Raw genomic sequence first — 20,058 nt, forward strand, 5'->3', positions numbered from 1 at the left:
CTGGCTGAACTCCCTTTAGTCGAATCCTTGTCTCACTCGTCATCCCAAAATAAGATCATTCCCATCCATGACTACTGACTAGTAGGAGCTTCTATTTTAACCCTTTCGATGAGATTGCAACAGCACAGGTCCCTAGGCTAGACAGCTAGTCCCACCCCGAAAGAGTAGGTCGACATGTGCAACTCCGAGGACGGCTGCAGATTGTCCGATCCGCATAGACCAGATGAGCCGGACAGTCCTCATTAAACCAGATGAAATGACCGGGGCAGAGTCAGTTGCCCAGACATCGTCTGCCGCGCCTACCTGTTAGCCCATTGCTTAGGGGTTTCTAGGGGAAAGTCAAGCCACCGTCATCAGCAATAAGCGAGCACATACTCCGGACGTGGTACATATTCAGTGAGTAATGGCTGTACGTAATGGGTACCACTCCTTGTCCACTCGGTACGGATACTTACAGATACCTTAAAATATACCTAGTCAGAAGGTAGGTACCTAGGAATCGACGCATGGTTCGCATTCATTGTTCATTAATCATTCATCGTTATTTACCCGTATCTGCGAGGCTCGAGCCTCGACGTCCGACCACGTAGGATACGCAACCTGCCTCCCTTGACCCCATTGGTGCTCGGACGCCGTCAGTAAGATTGCACTCCTGCCATCCTACCTGGGGGCTACTCATCCGGAGTATACCTGGGTGGTAGCAAATAGTGCCAGAGGTAAGGTCGTAAGCCCGGTTGGTTGGGTCTTACGTGTCGATTACGAGCCAGGTAGGACGTACATACGTCGCCAGCGACATTGACGAGAACTGCACCTTGTCCAGTATTCCATCCTATTCCGAGGGAGAAGATGAAAGGAAAGAATTCGGACCAAATCACGTCGCACGGAACCAGCCGACGAGCGTCCCTTGTGGCACGGAGTACGTATGCCCACCCTGCAGCATCGGACTGACAGCCCCCCGAGAATTCCAAGACATTTAGTGCCGGTCTGGAAGAGTCGGCCGTAAGGTACCGTTTCCAGGGGGTTTTCTGAGTAGGAAGTATGAAACTTCTGACCGCAGGGCGTACAGTACCACCAACAGAAGTTAGAAAAAAAGAAAGAAAAAAAAAAAAAAAAAAAGAAATACCGCCCCTCATCCCTTCCGACGCAAGGGAAATGACAATGAATGAGTGAATGGACGAAGACCATGGAAGGGTCGAAATGCAAATATTCTCTCCGACAGGAAGAATTACCTACTCTGTAATGCCCATCTGTCCCATCTTCTCAGAAATGAGCCTGACAATGACGGTATGACTTCTTCTAGTGCCGTCCTCCCCCAATCAGCGACTTAATCTGCCTCAGGACTGGGTGGATCTGCGTCAATCTACGTGATAAAATAAAATCGAGTGCGTGGGGACAGAAGGCAAGACACGGTGGCCCCGAAGGGAGCTAGCGACTTAGTCTCCATCCGTCGCGAGAATGGAATCCAATCGACGCCGGCTGTCAAAAACATGTGGTGCTCTGTCTCTCTCTCTGTCAGACTGTCTCTCCATCGCCGGCTATTTTTACATCGAGTCCGTTGCGAACCCTGAAGGCCCGATCCCTCGACCTGCTGAACGCACAACGTGGTGGGAGTCAAATGATGTGTCGCTTCTTAGTTCTTATAGATCAAACACCATGTGACACGGCCGCCCCGTAGAGACCGCCCATTCGGGCCAAGAGCGTTTCTATTTTGATTCGCTCTGCGTTGGTCTTGGATAGATAATATCCATCCCGTTCTGGAGGAGGTTAAGCTGTCATGGCGAGATTAAACAGCCGAGAATTTAATTAACCCGCCACACGAAACGGTAGCTTAACTCCAGTCTTTTAATTGGGTGCAATCAATTCGTACGGTTTGGTTACGTCTGACGCTGGGCGGTGGACAGGACCCTGATGATGGCTCAATCCAGGGTTCAATAATATATTACGGAGCATAATTCCTACATATTAAGATGATGGCCCTCTCCACTTAATCTGCTGTCGCAACGGAGGATTCTGCAACCCTCATTTCATGGTGCACAGCAAAGCCCGAGCGTGCTGTCCGGTCGGTACCTTGCACCTTGCACCTCACATGCGGCGACTCGCATTCCTCGACTCGGTTGGAATGATCTGGATCGTCCTGAATTCTCCTGTCCTAGGTCTCGAGCACAGCAAGCGGTCAAATCCGAAAGCCATCGCAGCTCATAATTTGAATTGCCTCCAATGATCCAGTGCCTTACTACCCTCCTCTGCGGCCAGTCACTACTCACTAACATCAAATCTGATATATCCATCATGAACAATACTACGCTCACGCAGCTCACCTACTGCATACACTCCTAATTACTGAACTCCAAGACTCTACTTCAGCAACGCCTCATTCGCCCTCAGAAAGTCCCTAAAACTAGTGAACCTCAGCCCAAATTCCTCCGCCACCTGCTTCGGATCAAACCCCGCCTGTCGCTCCCAATACCACCGCTGGACATCGATCAGCATATTCGTCTTCGCCAATTCCCTCGCCTCGTCGTCGGGAATATACTCCACACGGATCTCCCTCCCACCGACCTCCGCCAACGCCCCCGCCACCTCCTCGGCCGTCAACGCCTCCGCCCCGATATCAATCGCCCGCCCCGAGAACCGCCGCGGCTCCGCGATCGCCGCCGCCGCAATCTGCCCAATGTCATCCGGACTGATCAGCATCGTGCGCTTCCCCGGCCCCAGCGCCGTCCGGAAGACCCCCGACACCAGCTCAGGGAAGTACCCCTCCACCGTCGGACTCAGGTAATTCGTCATAAACACCGGCGGACGCAAGATAACCCAGTTCGCGAACCCGGCCTCCCGAACCATCTCTTCGATGGCGGCTTTGTCGCGAAAGAACGCCTTCAGGGGGTGATCGTCAGCCCAGGTCGTCCAGGCGGGGAAGCTCTCGTGCTGATCGATGCCGGAGACGCTGGGGTAGACGAGGGTGGTGACGGTGGCGGCGGCGCGGGCAGCGAGTAGGACGTTAGTCGCGTGGCGGACTTCTGCGCCGTCGTTGCGGAACGACGGCGTGACGTTCAGGAACACGGCGGTTTTGTTCTGGCAGGCCAGTTGGAGAGACGCTGCGTCGTCGAAGGACCCTTCGATTAGGTTGGCTCCGAGGGCGCGGAGATCGAGTGCGGCAGAGCTGGAGGCGCTGCGGACGAGCGCGTGGACTTGCATGTCATTGCGCGCGAGCAGGTGGCGGGCGACGGCGCCGCCTTGTTTGCCAGTGGCGCCGGTGATGAGGATACTCATGGAGTGTTGGGTTGGGGGCTGGTGGTGTAGATCGTAGGGTTGGGTTGATGTGAGATGTGGGGAAAATGTAGGTTATATAGGTCTTGAATCGCAGCTGATATTTTCATTCAATGGCAGTAATGGCCCAGGCCGTCCATTTATACCTAGCACCGTTAACTGCGGTGTACAACCTCCAGGGTCATTCGGATTTGTCGGGATTGCAGCCATTATGGGCAGATGGCGTTGTGTCGGTGCTTGGAACTATGACGGGGTTAGAAAGGGCCATGGATCCCGGCTTATTTTTTGTTAATGATGCCAAATATACATGTACAACCTTGTATGCATGGATCATTGTTATATTTTCTTCAGCCCAAGTGCTCGAACTCAAATCCCGATATTATACGGCCGAGAAATATCTGCCAATGCTTCCGTTATCCCTGGCCAATTGCCCAGTTACTAGTATGGAGTCTGTACATACGTAGGTCACTATACGTACCTGTTTTTCTACATTATCGTTAATTTCCTGTTATAGACATCGCCGCTTTACTGAGGGCGCTCAGAAGTTTGCTCAATAAGTCATTCACATCACGACTCACTGCTCAGTGAGCATTCAGTGAGCATTTAGTCAGTGTTTAGCCTGTGCTTAATAAGTAATAAACTATAACGTAATCCACAAGCGAGCCGCGGATACAACCGAACCGCGGATCCTCAATCAGCATTCCACCCCCTTTATTCAACGCGTCATATCTTCAACACTGAATGCAATATGCCTCCTTCTAAAGAATCGCGTATTCAGATGGCTATTTCAGCTTATCAAAAGGGTCAAATTAAATCTATATTACGCGCTGCACAGGTTTTTATGATCCCTGAAAATACTCTACGCGATCGACTCCGCGGTGTAAAACCACGATCAGAAACGCGCGCCAATGGCCATAAACTTTCTCAATTTGAAGAAGAAATCCTTGTTAAGCGATTACTAGATGCAGATACGCGAGGATTTCCAATTCGCCCCGAATTCCTACGTGAAATGGCAGAGATATTACTTCGTTCGCGTCTTCAAATCCCTACGGCAATGATTGGAGTTAACTGGTCATATAATTTTACTAAACGCCATCCTCAACTACGTACACGATACAGCAGACGGATTACATATCAACGCGCAAAACAAGAAGATCCGAAGGTTATAATACCATGGTTTCAAACTGTCCACGAGACTATCCAAGAACACGGCATACACGAAGACGATATCTGGAATTTTGATGAAACTGGCTTTGCAATGGGGCTCTGCTCAGCTGCTAAAGTTATTACTGCAGTAGAGCGTAGTGAGCGGCCACGCAGGGTTATCCAGGGTAATCGTGAATGGGTTACAATCATCGAAACAGTCAGCTCAAGCGGCGTACATATACCACCAGTCATTATACTTAAAGCAGGCAATCAACAGGCCGCATGGTTTCAAGAACCTAAACTTGCCGGAGACTGGTGGATTGCAACAAGCCAAAATGGCTGGACTACCGATGAAATAGGTCTTCTTTGGCTAAAGAATGTCTTTGAACCCTCCTCTAGGCGTTATATGACTGGGGCAAAACGCCTGCTCATTCTGGATGGCCATAGTAGTCATTTGACTGCTGAATTCGACGATTTTTGCAAAAAAAATGCAATAATATGTCTTTGTATGCCTGCTCACGCTTCGCACCTTCTTCAACCGCTTGATGTGGGTGTTTTTGGCCCGCTTAAACGCGCATACGGAAAACTGCTTGAAGGGCGTATGATTGCGGGTAACAACCATATTGATAAAGAGGACTTTTTATCACTATATCCAGACGCACGGGCTCAAGTCTTTACTTCTACGAATATCTGCAGTGGTTTCGCAGGAGCAGGGCTTAAGCCACTTAATCAAGAACGAGTTCTTTCAAAGCTTACCTTTCGACTACATACACCTACACCTGCACCGTCACTAGTTGAAGGGTCAATTTCCTCTGCTTTCCAGACTCCACAGAATACTCGCCAGTTAGATCGAGAGATACGCAGCTTACAGAACAGTCTTAGTGCTAAACGAAAGCTTTCTAGTAGCCCAATTGCTCATATTCAACATCTTGAAAAGGCTGCTCAAATGGCGATGCAAACCAACCTCCTTTTACAGCAAGAAATCAAGACTTTACGAGCCGAAAATGAGCGAAAATATAAAAAGAAAGCAAGAAGGCGTGCTCTACTAGGGAATGATACCCTTTTATCTGTACAGGAAGGCCAAAATCGCGTTCAGCAGCTAAATACGCAGCTTAATGAGCAGCCTGAGCAAACTACTCCTGTACCTCGTCAACGGGCTTTGCCACGCTGCAGTGGCTGTGGAACAGTTGGACATACAATTCGGAGCTGTCCTAGTAAATAGCTGAATTTTCATATATTTATTCAGTAAATTTAATGGAGTTTGTGATTGAATAGCTTCAAATAGTAATGGCCATGGCGAAGGATCCGCGGTTCGGTTGTATCCGCGGCTCGCTTGTGGATTACGTTAAATTCTACTATATTTATCCCTTATCTATTTTGCACGGGTAATTCAACCACTGTAATAGATAAACAGCCCTCATGTAAAAGGCGCCTGGATACTCGACGTTCTCCCACACGGCCAAAAAGACCAACATGGAACTCCGTAGGAGTTCCAGTACCCAACCCGCCATATATGGTGTCATACAAACTTGGGAGGATCTCCCCCGCCCGAGACCCCTCCAAGTCTCTTCTGGGCCCGCCGGTGACACCTCAGGATTTTTAAAGTTGTTAAATTACTATGAATAATGATATAAGTTAAAAATCTTGACATAACCCACTTACGGTAGTTCGTGGACAGTCCGGCAGTATTAGCCGCTGTATTAATATTTAGCTACTAATAATACAGCTTAACATCAATATATAGTAGCTTAACTTTAAGCTTATTATTTATCTAGCTGAACAATCACCTTAACCTGGTTGCGGATAGACTATCGGATATCCACTGTAGATAAGTAACCCGTTAATATGGCTTTGCCGGAAACATCAGTCTTCCCCAGTCTTCGAAAAATGTTCATACCGCAAATAGTTAACCCGGGTTTGTCATTCCCAGCTCTCGCATAACGCGGGTATCGGCATGGCGACCATGAAGTTTCTTTTTAGCCCGGTCTACAAAGGTAGGCAGTCGCACTATAATAGATGGGCTCGCAGCTGGCCCGGAGACTCATGGCGAGTATCTAAATAATTACATCCTAGCGCCACACGAGCGGTCAGCTTTTGTGCGCGGCGAGGACAGCCACACAGCGCAGAAGAAGATCTGGCATGAACTGTGTGCAATACTAGAGGCTATTGAGCCGGAGGTGATGCGAAATCTCTAGATAAACTGGGTTGCGAGAAACACGCATGTAATTGATTTCTGCGACGCAGCTAAAGGAGCGACTTGAAGATGGTTAAATCACAGAACAAGAAATCAAACACCTCCTCTATCGTCTTCAGTGTGGTGTACAATGTACCTTGCCCTAACAGGCCGTGGATGGCCACGGGCAGACGGCTCAGATCACTTAGATGGCGGTGACATCGACCCAGAAGCGAGTATCATCGGACTTGTAAGACTCCTGGCTGTCAATTTGCTGCTGGATCCACTCGATGGCGCTGCGGTAGGCTGTTGAGATGAGTCAGTATCTTCACTCCCGTTTCTTTCTCAGATCCAAAACTTACTGGCAATGTCATCGGTGTGCGGGTTTTCCAAACCACTCTGGCCATTTCTGTGGCCAGCAACCCAGACATCGAAGCCGTAGTGGTCCTCACTGTCATGGCGAGCCTTGATGTCCTTGTTCAAGTCGGAGCTATCCAGGTCAGTGATCAGCAGGGCCGGAAAGCGTGGTAATGTCTTACTTCAGGACCTCGCCATTCTTGACGTCCTCGGGTGATTGGCCCATGAACTCGGAGGCGGACTGGCGCAGCATCATCCAATTCTGCTTGAAAATGCCGAAGTTGGTGGCGTCGCCGGATTTGCCATCGCCTGTGGAGCGTTAGGATTCTGCAGATCTCGATTGGAAAGTCACGAAGTAGTTACCGTAAGTGTAGTCGGTGGTCATGCCGTCGCTATGATCGTTAGGCGATCGGTTCCAAATGTTCTTCAAAAAGAAGGTACTCACGTCTCCAACATGGCAATAGCGACGTCCATGGTGTTGCCGCCGGAATTCAGAACAGCTTGCTTTCGCTCTCCCAGACCAGCGACGGTGTAGCTGCCACGGTTATCCCGGGGCTGGACCACGGATCCCAGGGCAACGGGAAGGGCGAGGAGGAAAGACAAGGAGGCTCTCATTGTGAATTGAATTGTGCGAGATGTTCGACCGGCTTTGATATTCGAGTTGTTTGGAAGTTGTTTGGTCCTCTATTTCGTGGTCTTCATGGACGTTTATATACTAGGAGGGCAGCTTGAGGGAGGCCTTCATCATCTCACTCTGAAACAGAAGCTTTATCGCTCCGCTGATAGAGTGGAAAGGATCTTCCTGGTCTCAACCCCCGGTCAAGCCATGTGGTGTGAGTGCCTGGATCTATACCAGTATCGCCGAAGAATCTCCGGGGTCCATTGCCCCTTTCGGCACGGCGGGATGTCCTTGACTGCAAAATTGCTGGTTTCGCTGAATATGAGCTCGGCCGGCTCCCTATCTACTCTGTCCCTGTGCCGTGTTTCGGGCCGATATGTGGTGTTTTACTTCCCGATGCAGCACGGCGATCTGCCAGCACTTCCGTGTTCTTTTCGGAAGCAGAATATACTCAGGCTTAGAAGATATATCCATAAGACAAAAATGCCCGTTGCTTTCGATAACTATGGTGATTATAGTTTTTGATTACGGTTTCGCCGAGAGAATAATGAGCGCAATTTCTGAGACACCGCCCTGCGCAGAAGCTGGCTTGTTGTCTGATGTCATACTAGGAGGGCAGCTTGAGGGAGGCCTTCATCATCTCACTCTGAAACAGAAGCTTTATCGCTCCGCTGATAGAGTGGAAAGGATCTTCCTGGTCTCAACCCCCGGTCAAGCCATGTGGTGTGAGTGCCTGGATCTATACCAGTATCGCCGAAGAATCTCCGGGGTCCATTGCCCCTTTCGGCACGGCGGGATGTCCTTGACTGCAAAATTGCTGGTTTCGCTGAATATGAGCTCGGCCGGCTCCCTATCTACTCTGTCCCTGTGCCGTGTTTCGGGCCGATATGTGGTGTTTTACTTCCCGATGCAGCACGGCGATCTGCCAGCACTTCCGTGTTCTTTTCGGAAGCAGAATATACTCAGGCTTAGAAGATATATCCATAAGACAAAAATGCCCGTTGCTTTCGATAACTATGGTGATTATAGTTTTTGATTACGGTTTCGCCGAGAGAATAATGAGCGCAATTTCTGAGACACCGCCCTGCGCAGAAGCTGGCTTGTTGTCTGATGTCATACTAGGAGGGCAGCTTGAGGGAGGCCTTCATCATCTCACTCTGAAACAGAAGCTTTATCGCTCCGCTGATAGAGTGGAAAGGATCTTCCTGGTCTCAACCCCCGGTCAAGCCATGTGGTGTGAGTGCCTGGATCTATACCAGTATCGCCGAAGAATCTCCGGGGTCCATTGCCCCTTTCGGCACGGCGGGATGTCCTTGACTGCAAAATTGCTGGTTTCGCTGAATATGAGCTCGGCCGGCTCCCTATCTACTCTGTCCCTGTGCCGTGTTTCGGGCCGATATGTGGTGTTTTACTTCCCGATGCAGCACGGCGATCTGCCAGCACTTCCGTGTTCTTTTCGGAAGCAGAATATACTCAGGCTTAGAAGATATATCCATAAGACAAAAATGCCCGTTGCTTTCGATAACTATGGTGATTATAGTTTTTGATTACGGTTTCGCCGAGAGAATAATGAGCGCAATTTCTGAGACACCGCCCTGCGCAGAAGCTGGCTTGTTGTCTGATGTCATACTAGGAGGGCAGCTTGAGGGAGGCCTTCATCATCTCACTCTGAAACAGAAGCTTTATCGCTCCGCTGATAGAGTGGAAAGGATCTTCCTGGTCTCAACCCCCGGTCAAGCCATGTGGTGTGAGTGCCTGGATCTATACCAGTATCGCCGAAGAATCTCCGGGGTCCATTGCCCCTTTCGGCACGGCGGGATGTCCTTGACTGCAAAATTGCTGGTTTCGCTGAATATGAGCTCGGCCGGCTCCCTATCTACTCTGTCCCTGTGCCGTGTTTCGGGCCGATATGTGGTGTTTTACTTCCCGATGCAGCACGGCGATCTGCCAGCACTTCCGTGTTCTTTTCGGAAGCAGAATATACTCAGGCTTAGAAGATATATCCATAAGACAAAAATGCCCGTTGCTTTCGATAACTATGGTGATTATAGTTTTTGATTACGGTTTCGCCGAGAGAATAATGAGCGCAATTTCTGAGACACCGCCCTGCGCAGAAGCTGGCTTGTTGTCTGATGTCCGGTTTGGGTGATGATGAATCACTGGGATCCGTAACTCAATGAATCCCAACCAATCCACTTCATCGCCGTCGCGACCGTAAAAGCCTACAACATGCCAGCCCTCGGGCGCCTTGAATTCCTGACAATCGTCTGTCTGGGTGCCAGCCTCCAGCTCGTTTCCAGCGCTGGTCGTCAAGTGCAGGTAGAATATGCGCGTGTGGTCGTCGCGCTTGCCCTGGCACAGTGTTGTTTGCGTCCAGTATTCGTCATCCTTCAGAGCCAGCTTGACCGGATCACCACCGCTGCCACCGTGCGTGTAATTCTGTCCTGATGCCTTGGTCAATGTTAAGCCATCCAACCGATTAGCACCACGCAGGAAGATGTTGCTTGGTTTGCTCTGAGTAGGTAACGTGCTCCATGTCGTTAAACCAAGTGCTGTGATGCGGTGTTAGCCCCTTCGATCATCTAGTAGGCTCCAGATAAAATTTTACCAGTGAGAGTGGATGGTCACATTGTGGTCTTGCCCGCATCGCTTCAATCATACGAAGTGCGATGTTGCCGACGGTCAAACGGGCATTTTATGGCCACACTCAACTTGCTGCGGGGAACAGACCTACTATCTGGTAAAGGAGGTTGAATCTGCGCGGCTGGTCGCGCTGTGTCGCCAGAGAGACAGGCTATATAGGGCTGGTCGTGTCCCGGTGTTAAGGAAGTAGGACCAGGTTTCTTACCAGATGCTAACGGCCCTTGGAGGTGAGCTGTGTCGGCCCTTGTTGAAGGTGAGCTGCACTTCAGGCCATGCGCCCTGTGTTCTGTGGTCAGCCCTCTAAGACTCCCAGCGAAGGCGAGACACCTCTTCGTGGTGCTGGGGACTAGTACTCGTTCATCATCTGATACATGAGAAAGCCAAGACCTGCCTTAACTCCTAGTTTACTGTACATATCCTGCATCTGGAAGTTGTCGAAGCCGTAGTCATTTTTTGCTCTGTTTGTTTAAATACATCCATCCATGTCCGTACTATGTAGTAGAACCCTCCCAACAGGTTCATTCTCACCTACCTAGTCTACCTCACCATGCAGCTAGACAAGTAGATAGATAGAAAGCTAGATAAAAAGAACCCAGCCTGAACCATCAACCAAATAAACCTAGGCCCCCCTAAGCCTTCGGAATATCCCCCTTCACCCAGTCCGCAAACTCCTTCCTCTTGGCCTATAGTACGTTCGTCGTTAGCTTATCATCCATCCATTCATAATCTCACCACGATCTCCCGCGGCACCAAATCACGACAACCCAACCCTCCCACCTAAAACCAGACAGACAGACACACAGACAGAAAGACAAGCCCCCCATCAAACACCCCGACACCAATAGAAGGGAAGATAAAAGAAGAGCACATACCCTAACATCCCAAAAGCTATACCTTTGCTCCAACCGCCGGTAGGGATTCCGGGCGCCGCCTTCGCGCTCGATCTGGCCCGCCCATTCGCTCCAGCTGATGGGCTTCAGGGCCGGGGCGCCGAGCACCAGGCCCACGGAGACGATGAGCAGGGAGACGAGGGCTTCGATGACGATGTCGTGCGGGAGGGCGCTGGCGGACGAGGTGGACGAGAGTCGGGCGTTGCTGTAGAGGAGGGTGTGTTCGTGTGCTGAGTAGCCGCTGTTTTTGGGGGTGGTTAGATTTTGGAGGTCAGAGGAGGGGGTAGAGCGAGGGGGAAGGAGGGAGGGAGGTAGATAGGTAGGTAGAGGGTATGTATGGTGCTGGCTGGTTGGAGAAGTGCTGGAGATGTGTAGATAGGTAGGTGGTAATGGACGTACGCGTGGGCGAGCAGCACGAGGCCGAAGAATGTGGTGAGGCGGGAAATGTATCCCATTTTGGCGGTGGGTTTGATTGAGGACTGGCCGAATGATCGGGATTGAGGCTGGGATGAAGGCCTCCAGGATAATATCACAGCTCCGTGATGGCGTATGTAATCGCGGCCGGAAGTCTGGATTCTACGGTAGCCTGGTCAGACCTGAAGTGCAGAAACGGAACCTCAGGCGACGACCCCGCCGTACCAGCCCAAGAGAAAGTGGGATTTGGTTGGGCACCTTGTTTAAGCCACTCGGCGGGGTAAAATCCCAATTGACCAGATATACGAAAGGCATTTACAAAGGACGTGGGAGAAAAAGATATTAAAAATTGAATGTGGGTATTTTGGTTGTTTTTTCATTCATCAAAACGACCAGAGATCATCCGGTCGAGTTCTAGTTATTCAAGTTCATGGCATCAAATAATAAAATCCTTCATCACACCATTTCGCTTCATGATTGGGCGTTTCAATTACAGCTTCTGCATAGCAGCAACGTCGGTGGACTGGACGTGGTCCTCGTCCTCCTCGATCTGAGCCTGGAGCTCGTCGGTGGAGACCTTCTCGTCCTCGACGACCAGGTTGATCTGGAGCTTCTTGATACCGTAGCCAACGGTAACGAACTTGGAGGCACCCCAGACGAGACCGTCGACCTCAATGGCGCGGACGTTAGCCTCGAGCTCCTCAAGGTTGGTCTCATCATCTATAAACACCAGTTAGTACCGTTCGAGAAAGACAATAGGCAAGAATACGCACCCCAGGGCTTAACCTCAAGAGTCACAAGAGACTTAGCAACGGGCTTGGGCTTGGACTCCTTCTTCTTCTTGTACTCAGCAAGACGAGCCTCACGCTCCTTGACGACCTCGGGGTCCTCCTCCTCGCTGTCGCTGCCGAAGAGGTCCATGTCGTCATCATCCTCGGGCTTGTTCTTGGGGTTGGTGGGCAGGTCGGTGGACTCGGGGCCGTAGGCAGTGTACTCCTTGGAGGAGTCACCGGGGAGAGAGCCGAAGTCAGACTCGAAAGAGGCAATGTGCTTGTACCAGCGAGCGACGTGAGGGTACTTCTCGGCGTCAGGGGCGCCGGAGAAGGCCTTGAAGGTCACAGCATCAGCCTGGGAAGGGGCATCGCTATGAGGAAGGTTAGCCAAATGCAGTCCAACACAGTGCTGGTTGATAACATGGTTTCAGAAATAAACAGCAAATGACAAAAAGAATATAAACTCTTTTTCTTCCTGGCGATCAGAAATGCGATTGCTCGCGATTGTTGTGTAGTCTTGCAGCGGGGTCTTAATCCGCCTCATAAACACGGACCAATTGATTTTCATCATGCGAACAGGAACAGCTGGGAGATAAAACAAGAACATATGCAAGGAATATAGAAGGGGGAAGGCAGGGGTTGTCTTACCCAACAACGTAGCTCCGGGTAGAGAAGAAGTTGTTGGCAACTGAGGGGTACAATTAGTTTCCTGCAACGAGTGTGGGAAGAGGGGGAGACAATAGGGTTAAAAAAAAGAAAGGAGAGAAGACGTACGGGTGAGACCAGTCTCAGAAACGAAGTCGGTGAAACCCATTGTGAAGGATTATGTGGATGTGAAGTATGAGTGTGTTGGAAAAGAGGAAAAAGGACGAGGGAGGGAGAGGCGTAATAAATAGGAGGGGAAAAATGTTCGCTGCAGTTTCTTTCCGTTGCGAATTTTTTCGGCGCCAAAAAAGCCCCTCGGACGGGGCCCGCACGTGACCCGCCCACTGGTGACGGAGCTTCGCTGAGCTTGCGCCACTCACCGTCGCCGTGGTGGAGCTTTCGAGAAGCGTCACGACGCTTGGGGTCCTCGGGGTATATAGCCACCGCCAGGGACCTGCTTTTCGTGGTCTCTCTGACGCCTGAGCCTTTGAACATCCCTGATTTCTCGGTTCAGTGTACTCATAAGCCATGGCTTCCCGGCTGCAGCTCACGCGGAGCCGTTTGCTTCGTACGCCAGCTCTGTCTCCCAACCGCATCATCCACCCTTCCCAAAGATTACGTCTTCTCCCTCAGACGCGACCGCTCCCTGCCCTCACCAGTAACGCCGTATTCTCCCCATCCATCGTCACAACGCGCAGCTATGCCAATGGACGGCCTCACCCGCCCGGAGGTACCCATCGGATGAACCTGGGCGGCGAGCCGGAAAAGGCGGCGCTCGAACAGTACGGTGTTGACCTGACTGCCAGAGCGAAGGCCGGAAAGTTGGATCCAGTCATCGGAAGAGACTCTGAAATCCACCGGACCATTCAGATCCTGTCGAGACGGACCAAAAACAATCCCGTCCTCATTGGTGCGGCCGGTACTGGCAAAACAGCCGTCCTCGAGGGTCTAGCTCAGAGAATTGTGCAAGGGGATGTGCCCGAAAGCATCAAGGACAAGCGCGTGGTCGCCTTGGACCTGGGCTCGCTCATAGCTGGGGCTAAGTTCAGAGGAGACTTCGAAGAACGACTCAAGGCGGTTCTTAAGGAGGTCGAGGACGCACAAGGCGGTGTGATCCTTTTCATCGACGAGCTCCATACCTTGCTTGGTCTCGGAAAAGCGGAAGGCAGCATTGACGCTAGCAACCTTTTAAAACCCGCGCTCTCCAGAGGCGAGCTGCAGTGCTGCGGCGCCACCACCCTGAACGAATATAGATTGATCGAAAAAGATGTCGCGTTGGCCCGGCGATTCCAACCCATTCAGGTCGGAGAACCTTCGGTCGCCGCGACAATCTCCATCCTGCGTGGTATTAAAAACAAGTACGAGGTCCACCACGGTGTGAGAATTTTGGACGGCGCCTTGGTTGCCGCAGCAACTTATAGCAACCGCTACATCACGGACCGTTTTCTTCCCGACAAAGCCATCGATCTAGTGGACGAGGCGGCCTCGGCCCTGCGGTTGCAGCAGGAGTCTAAGCCCGATGTGATCAGAGAATTGGATCGCGATATCACTACCATTCAGATTGAGCTCGAATCTCTCCGCAAGGAAACGGATGTCAGTAGCCGAGAGAGACGGGAGAAACTGGAGGAGGACCTCAAGGTTAAAAAGGAGGAATCTCAGAGATTAACCGAGATATGGGACAACGAGAAGGCGGAGATTGAATCGCTGAAGCGCACCAAGGAGGAATTGGAACAGGCTCGCTTTGAGCTTGAGCAGGCCCAGCGAGAAGGAAACTTCGCCAGAGCCGGAGAGCTGAGATACGCTACGATCCCGACTCTGGAAGCCAAATTGCCAAAGGAGGGCGAGGAAAAATCGGGTTCTCAGTCGTCTCTGATCCATGACTCTGTCACTGCCGATGATATTGGAAATGTTGTTTCCCGCACGACCGGCATCCCCGTCAACAAGCTCATGGCCGGAGATGTTGAGAAACTGATCCACATGGAAGACACGCTGCGGAAATCTGTGCGTGGGCAAGACGAGGCACTCACTGCGGTCGCCAATGCCGTGCGGATGCAAAGAGCAGGTCTGAGTGGGGAGAACCGGCCTCTCGCATCGTTCATGTTCCTTGGTCCCACTGGTGTTGGAAAGACGGAGCTCTGCAAGAAAATGGCCGAATTCTTGTTCTCCACGGAGCAGGCCGTGGTGCGATTCGACATGAGTGAATTTCAAGAAAAACACACTATTAGTCGCTTGATTGGTTCTCCTGCGGGATATGTCGGCTACGACGATGCAGGTCAACTCACCGAAGCTGTACGACGGAAGCCATATGCCGTGTTGTTGTTTGACGAATTCGAAAAGGCCCATCGCGATATCTCCGCTCTGCTACTACAGGTCTTGGATGAAGGCTTCCTCACTGACTCGCAGGGTCACAAGGTTGACTTCAGGAACACTCTTATTGTGTTGACTTCCAACCTTGGTGCCGATATTCTCGTGGGTGCCGATCCACTGCATTCTCACAAGGACTTGGGGGGTGAAGAACTCTCCCCTGAAATCAGGAAGGCTGTCATGGATGTGGTTCAAGCTTCGTATCCACCCGAGTTCTTGAACCGAATGGACGAGTTTATCGTCTTTAAACGACTGTCTAAAGAAGCTCTGAGGGATATTGTCGATATTAGAATCAAAGAGCTCCAATCGAGACTCGATGACCGACGCATGGTGCTGCAAGTCGATGACGAGATCAAGACCTGGCTGTGCGATAAGGGCTATGATCCCAAGTACGGTGCTCGTCCTCTCAACCGCTTGATCTCTAAAGAAATTGGCAACCGACTGGCCGACAGGATCATCCGCGGTGAGATCACCTCCGGACAGACTGCTCGTGTCTCGTTCAATGCCGACAAGACGGCGCTTGCGATCACGCCGGAACCGGCGAATGCAGAAGATATCCCAGAACCCCCAGAAGCTGCAGAGGCTGAAAAGCCGTAATTTCTCGGAGTCAAGCCAGTTTGTTTATGAGATTGCATGGTTTGTTTGGTCTTGTTGGTTATTGGATGGACTGGCTTCAAATGAATCCTCGCTCTACGTGTCCATGTGTATTATAGCATCTCCCCTATTGTATAATATGTGAATTAATTGTACATGATTTATGAATTCTAACTTATGATCTATGAATTCCAATATCCATTCGATCTATCTGGGCATGATTCCTTGTCACGAGATGTGGCAGCCTAAGGTATGCAGCCGCTTCATCAATTCGTAGAATCGAAACCACCAACTTACTCATCTCCATTTTCTCCATTCCCTCCATTCCCTCCATTCTCTCCATTTCATTAGCCATGGGACCATCCATTAGTGAAAGATCATCGCAACCTCCCTTCGATGCAATCACTTCTCTTCCTCCGAGACATACTCCAAACCCCGCTGCTCGCCCGATCGCTCAGTGTTCATTTTCATCCAGCTCACAGAGAAATTCTGCGTCGATAGTTCCTCCATCCCCTGCCGTCATAAACAGCCGGATTAATGATCGTCTAGGTGAACAGCTCACTGATGATGTGTTTGATCAAGTCATAGTGGCCATTGATACGAGGGATTCCGGCACCGTTGGCTGTTCATACTACTCGGCTCGAGAGGAAAAACTCTATATGTTGGGAGACATGCAGTCGTCTGGCACTGACATAATTGACACCAGTGTGTATTACCCTCATGGCTAGCGATGCATGGTATTGATATTTCGTCAGTTATCTTCCAGACCAAACCTACCGTGATCTTGGCCTCGCCTCGAGTTGAATATTTGCATGGTCAAGGAAGGCTGGGGTTGGACATAGATGAGAGTAAGGATCACCGACACATTCTCATGGGTATTTCGGTGCTGACCTGATAGCAGGCTCTGATTCATACCTCCCCTACCAGATCGACGTACGACCATCCCAAGAATTCGGCCATGCTAGCGCGATATCCAAGCTGGTGTCTCTAGATATCTCCTCGAGGCATGAAGAGCAGATTAGGTTCCTTGTGCCTCATGCAGGCTTAGTCGATGCTGACCACATGGACACTGAAAGTTTGGACTTCACATTGCAAGAAGGGCGAATTCTACACATGGGAGGATCCATCGAAATACAGAACACTGTGACGATGGGATGCGCTGGCGCTATCCTGACTCATCTGCAAAGGCGAAGAGCTACAATGTCATCTGGAAATGGCACAATAGAGATCTTCCGCATTGCCTCCGTCGAGATGGTTGGGTTGAAAGGAACCATGTAAGTTGCTACGTACACTTCTGGGCCTCAAACTATCTCTTAAATATCATAGGTTCGTCAACTCAAGGACACTTCTATCACTTCAGATTATGGAGTCCGAGTCACATCCATGCATGATAAATCAGGGATCTGGAACAAAGTCGTCATCTGCCAAGGAAGGCCTTTCGGTCTTCGGCTTATTTCAACGATTCGCATTTACACCTCAGGGTAAAAACTTGCTCAAGCAATACTTCCTTCGTCCAAGCACCGATATGAAGGTCATATGCGAACGGCATTCTTTCATTAGTGTATATCTGAGGCCAGATAATTTCAATGCTCTCAACAAGATCGTCAAAAGCTTGAAGCATATCAAGAACCTCCGTTATGTCATGATCAACCTTCGAAAGGGGATCAGTACCGGAAGTGGGAAGATCACCGGTTTCAAAACAACCGTCTGGGCTACGCTTCTAGCTGTACATCGAATCGATCATATAATCTCTAGCAAGGTGCCTGTCTAACGCTGTTTAGTTTGCCTTCTATGGCATTGACATTCATGATGCTCTCAAAGAAACTTCCGGTGGGGCTGGACTGGAGTTGCACCAGAAGGTTGGGAACTCAACATTGATTTTCCGCATGGAAACTGAACTTATATGAGGCCCTTCGAGCCCTTGAGGCTGCCCAATTGTATCTGGTCGGGAGGATGATTCAAGAAATAGTACGCACCATGTCACCCTTTCAAGTCTCAGCTAAACGCTCCAGGTTGATATCGATAGCTCCGAGGAGCAGGGCCGAACAGTGGTAAAACCAGGACTTGACCGAGAGCTTGATAAGATGAAAGACACATATGATGGTCTGAGTAGCTTGCTCAAGAAAGTCGCCATAGAAATCGCCAAAACAATCCCCGAGAGTCTTGAGATCGACGTGAACGTTATATACTTCCCCCAACTTGGGTTTAATATCGCCATTCCATTGACTGAAAGGGGCGAAGCAGCATACGCCGGGCCTGTGGACGATTGGGAGCTTATCTTTGTAACAGAAAACCGGGCGTATTTCAAGGATTTTCGAATGAGAGAAATGGACCAAACATTGGGTGACATTTATGGACTCATATGTGGTGTGTACAAGCCTCATGGGACTTTCAACATACTGACCTCTTTTTCCTTTCAAGAAAGGGAGATTGAGATTACTTATGAGCTAGCGCAGAAGGTGCTCCAATACAAAAAAGTTCTCATCGAAGCATCAGATATCTGCGGGCAGGTTGATAGGTAACGTACCATCCGCATAGTCAAAGGCTTAATCTCATGGTTCAGTGTTCTTGCGATGGCACAGGCTGCAAGCTTCTATAAACTGGTCCGCCCTAAGATGACAGAGGAGAACATTCTTCGAATCGAAGGGGGGCGGTAAGCGATACAATCTATGACAAGAGCAACGTGCACTAACGAAACGAAAGACATATACTTCAAGAATTGACCGTTTCATCGTATGTTCCCAATGATACGCTTCTTGTCGGGGGGGAACTAGATGCAGAAGCCTCGGGATCCTCAAATCAGTCTTCGATGAATGCGCCAAATATGCTCCTATTGACTGGTCCCAACTACTCTGGGAAGAGTGTTTATATGAAACAAGTGAGTGTCGCAACCATTGCGAAGAAGTCTGCTTCTCAAGATATAACAGGTTGCGCTCGTCATCTATTTAGCACAAATTGGAAGGTATCCAAGTCGATATCCCAGCTATACATGCATGCACATAGCTAAGCGTCGTAGTTTTGTCCCGGCAGAAAGCGCAGAAGTCGGAATCACCGACAAAATTCTTTTGAAATCAAACACTCAAGACAGTGTTTCGCAGGTGAAGAAACAAAACCAAGCCATTTCCCTCACACACTCACAGTATCAGATTCAAAGCACATTCATGAACGATCTGCAGCAAATTTCATTTGATCTGAAGCAAGTGACAGGCCGGAGCCTATTGCTAATTGACGAGTTCGGTAAAGGGACAAACACAAATGGCTCGTATCACCATTACCATCAGCTCCGTCGAAAGCTAACAAACTGGACTTGGCGTACAGATGGCATCGGCTTAGCATGTGGAGTACTCGAGCATCTTCTGGGACTTGAAGATGCCCCGAAGATCATCTTTGCAACTCATTTCCATGAAATTCTCAACCACGAGCTCATCAAGCTTGGTCCTCGACTACAGCTCGCTCATATGGAGATTCGAATCTGTGAAGACGCCCGCGAGAATGGAGACCAAATCACTTATCTATACAAGTTTGAGCCCAGCCTACTCCCATGATAGGATCAACCAGAGGTCCGATTACACTAACCCATAGGTCAATAGTTTCCGTTTAGGTCGAAGCAGCAAGAGCTTTGGAACGGTGTAGGCCTTCTTCTTTCCCTTCCCTATAGACTCTCAATGTCTGTTCTGACATGTGTGATGCAACACAGCTGTGCAGCCATGAACGGAATCAGCCAGCCAATCGTTGACCGAGCCAACGAACTCGTGTCCCTTGCAACTCGTGGCGAGAATCTAGTTGCTGCTTGTGCCATGTTATCAGCTGAGGAAACAAGCTTGCTAGAGAAAGCGGTATGATATATCCGGATTGTCGGCATCGACTGCACTGGAATCAATGAAGACTGATAACCACTGAACCATAGGATAAATTGGCGAGGGCTTTTCTGGGTCTTGATCTGTCAGATGAAGGTCACTCGAATGATGCAGACAGAGTGCTCGATAGGCTCTTCGAGGAGGTTGACACTTGATCTCTCTTTTCCTGCTCTCCCCTCGATGGATTGAGTTGGGAACACAAATTGTGAAAGGTAATGAATGAGCGTATGCTCGCAACATTTATGTTTAGAGTTATATACCTTACCGTCCAGATCTGCGCAGTTAGCAGTAAGTGGCGAGATGAGCACCAAATCTG

At 50.1% G+C, this 20,058-nt stretch overlaps 7 protein-coding genes across 7 annotated transcripts; 2 read left to right on the plus strand and 5 right to left on the minus strand.

Moving 5' to 3' along the window:
* Nucleotides 1-2,355: 2,355 nt before the first annotated feature.
* P170DRAFT_430803 (NAD(P)-binding protein) lies at nt 2,356-3,270 on the minus strand (the record flags this gene model as incomplete). The annotated part of the gene is made up of 1 exon (XM_024847981.1): nt 2,356-3,270. The coding sequence occupies one exon, from the start codon at nt 3,268-3,270 to the stop codon at nt 2,356-2,358; it is 915 nt and encodes a 304-aa protein (XP_024699079.1).
* A 3,508-nt stretch (nt 3,271-6,778) lies between these two features.
* P170DRAFT_441227 (uncharacterized protein) lies at nt 6,779-7,858 on the minus strand. Its single transcript, XM_024850268.1, has 5 exons — nt 7,389-7,858; nt 7,307-7,335; nt 7,126-7,252; nt 6,949-7,076; nt 6,779-6,892 (listed from the first exon to the last, which is right to left on the minus strand). Exons 1-5 carry the CDS (start codon nt 7,556-7,558, stop codon nt 6,792-6,794), a joined length of 555 nt encoding a protein of 184 aa, XP_024699080.1. The 5' UTR covers nt 7,559-7,858; the 3' UTR covers nt 6,779-6,791.
* A 1,607-nt stretch (nt 7,859-9,465) lies between these two features.
* P170DRAFT_514102 (uncharacterized protein) lies at nt 9,466-10,484 on the minus strand (the record flags this gene model as incomplete). Its single annotated transcript, XM_024855173.1, has 2 exons — nt 9,466-10,114; nt 10,411-10,484. Coding segments are annotated over 2 exons (568 nt in total), but the record flags the coding sequence as incomplete, so codon positions are not given.
* Nucleotides 10,485-10,623: 139 nt separating this feature from the next.
* P170DRAFT_441231 (membrane magnesium transporter family protein) lies at nt 10,624-11,613 on the minus strand. Its single transcript, XM_024850269.1, has 3 exons — nt 11,495-11,613; nt 11,078-11,336; nt 10,624-10,888 (listed from the first exon to the last, which is right to left on the minus strand). Exons 1-3 carry the CDS (start codon nt 11,548-11,550, stop codon nt 10,835-10,837), a joined length of 369 nt encoding a protein of 122 aa, XP_024699082.1. The 5' UTR covers nt 11,551-11,613; the 3' UTR covers nt 10,624-10,834.
* Nucleotides 11,614-11,999: 386 nt separating this feature from the next.
* On the minus strand, nt 12,000-13,122 carry P170DRAFT_418094 (translation elongation factor 1 subunit beta; the record flags this gene model as incomplete). The annotated part of the gene is made up of 4 exons (XM_024847195.1): nt 13,057-13,122; nt 12,931-12,970; nt 12,283-12,653; nt 12,000-12,229 (listed from the first exon to the last, which is right to left on the minus strand). Exons 1-4 carry the CDS (start codon nt 13,094-13,096, stop codon nt 12,000-12,002), a joined length of 681 nt encoding a protein of 226 aa, XP_024699083.1. The 5' UTR covers nt 13,097-13,122.
* A 221-nt stretch (nt 13,123-13,343) lies between these two features.
* hsp78 (chaperone ATPase HSP78) lies at nt 13,344-16,053 on the plus strand. The gene has a single exon (XM_024850270.1). It carries the CDS (start codon nt 13,456-13,458, stop codon nt 15,886-15,888), a length of 2,433 nt encoding a protein of 810 aa, XP_024699084.1. The 5' UTR covers nt 13,344-13,455; the 3' UTR covers nt 15,889-16,053.
* A 137-nt stretch (nt 16,054-16,190) lies between these two features.
* P170DRAFT_418102 (MutS family protein MSH5) lies at nt 16,191-20,012 on the plus strand. The gene is made up of 16 exons (XM_024847196.1): nt 16,191-16,590; nt 16,641-16,733; nt 16,787-17,159; nt 17,212-17,611; nt 17,667-17,744; nt 17,794-17,853; nt 17,898-18,252; nt 18,307-18,403; nt 18,449-18,538; nt 18,589-18,763; nt 18,813-18,847; nt 18,902-18,983; nt 19,032-19,405; nt 19,476-19,514; nt 19,583-19,721; nt 19,793-20,012. The coding sequence occupies exons 1-16, from the start codon at nt 16,239-16,241 to the stop codon at nt 19,895-19,897; spliced, it is 2,847 nt and encodes a 948-aa protein (XP_024699085.1). The 5' UTR covers nt 16,191-16,238; the 3' UTR covers nt 19,898-20,012.
* The last annotated feature ends 46 nt before the right edge of the window (nt 20,013-20,058 follow it).

Source organism: Aspergillus steynii, assembly GCF_002849105.1.
Source record: "Aspergillus steynii IBT 23096 chromosome Unknown P170scaffold_10, whole genome shotgun sequence".
Classification (NCBI taxonomy): Eukaryota; Fungi; Ascomycota; class Eurotiomycetes; order Eurotiales; family Aspergillaceae; genus Aspergillus; species Aspergillus steynii.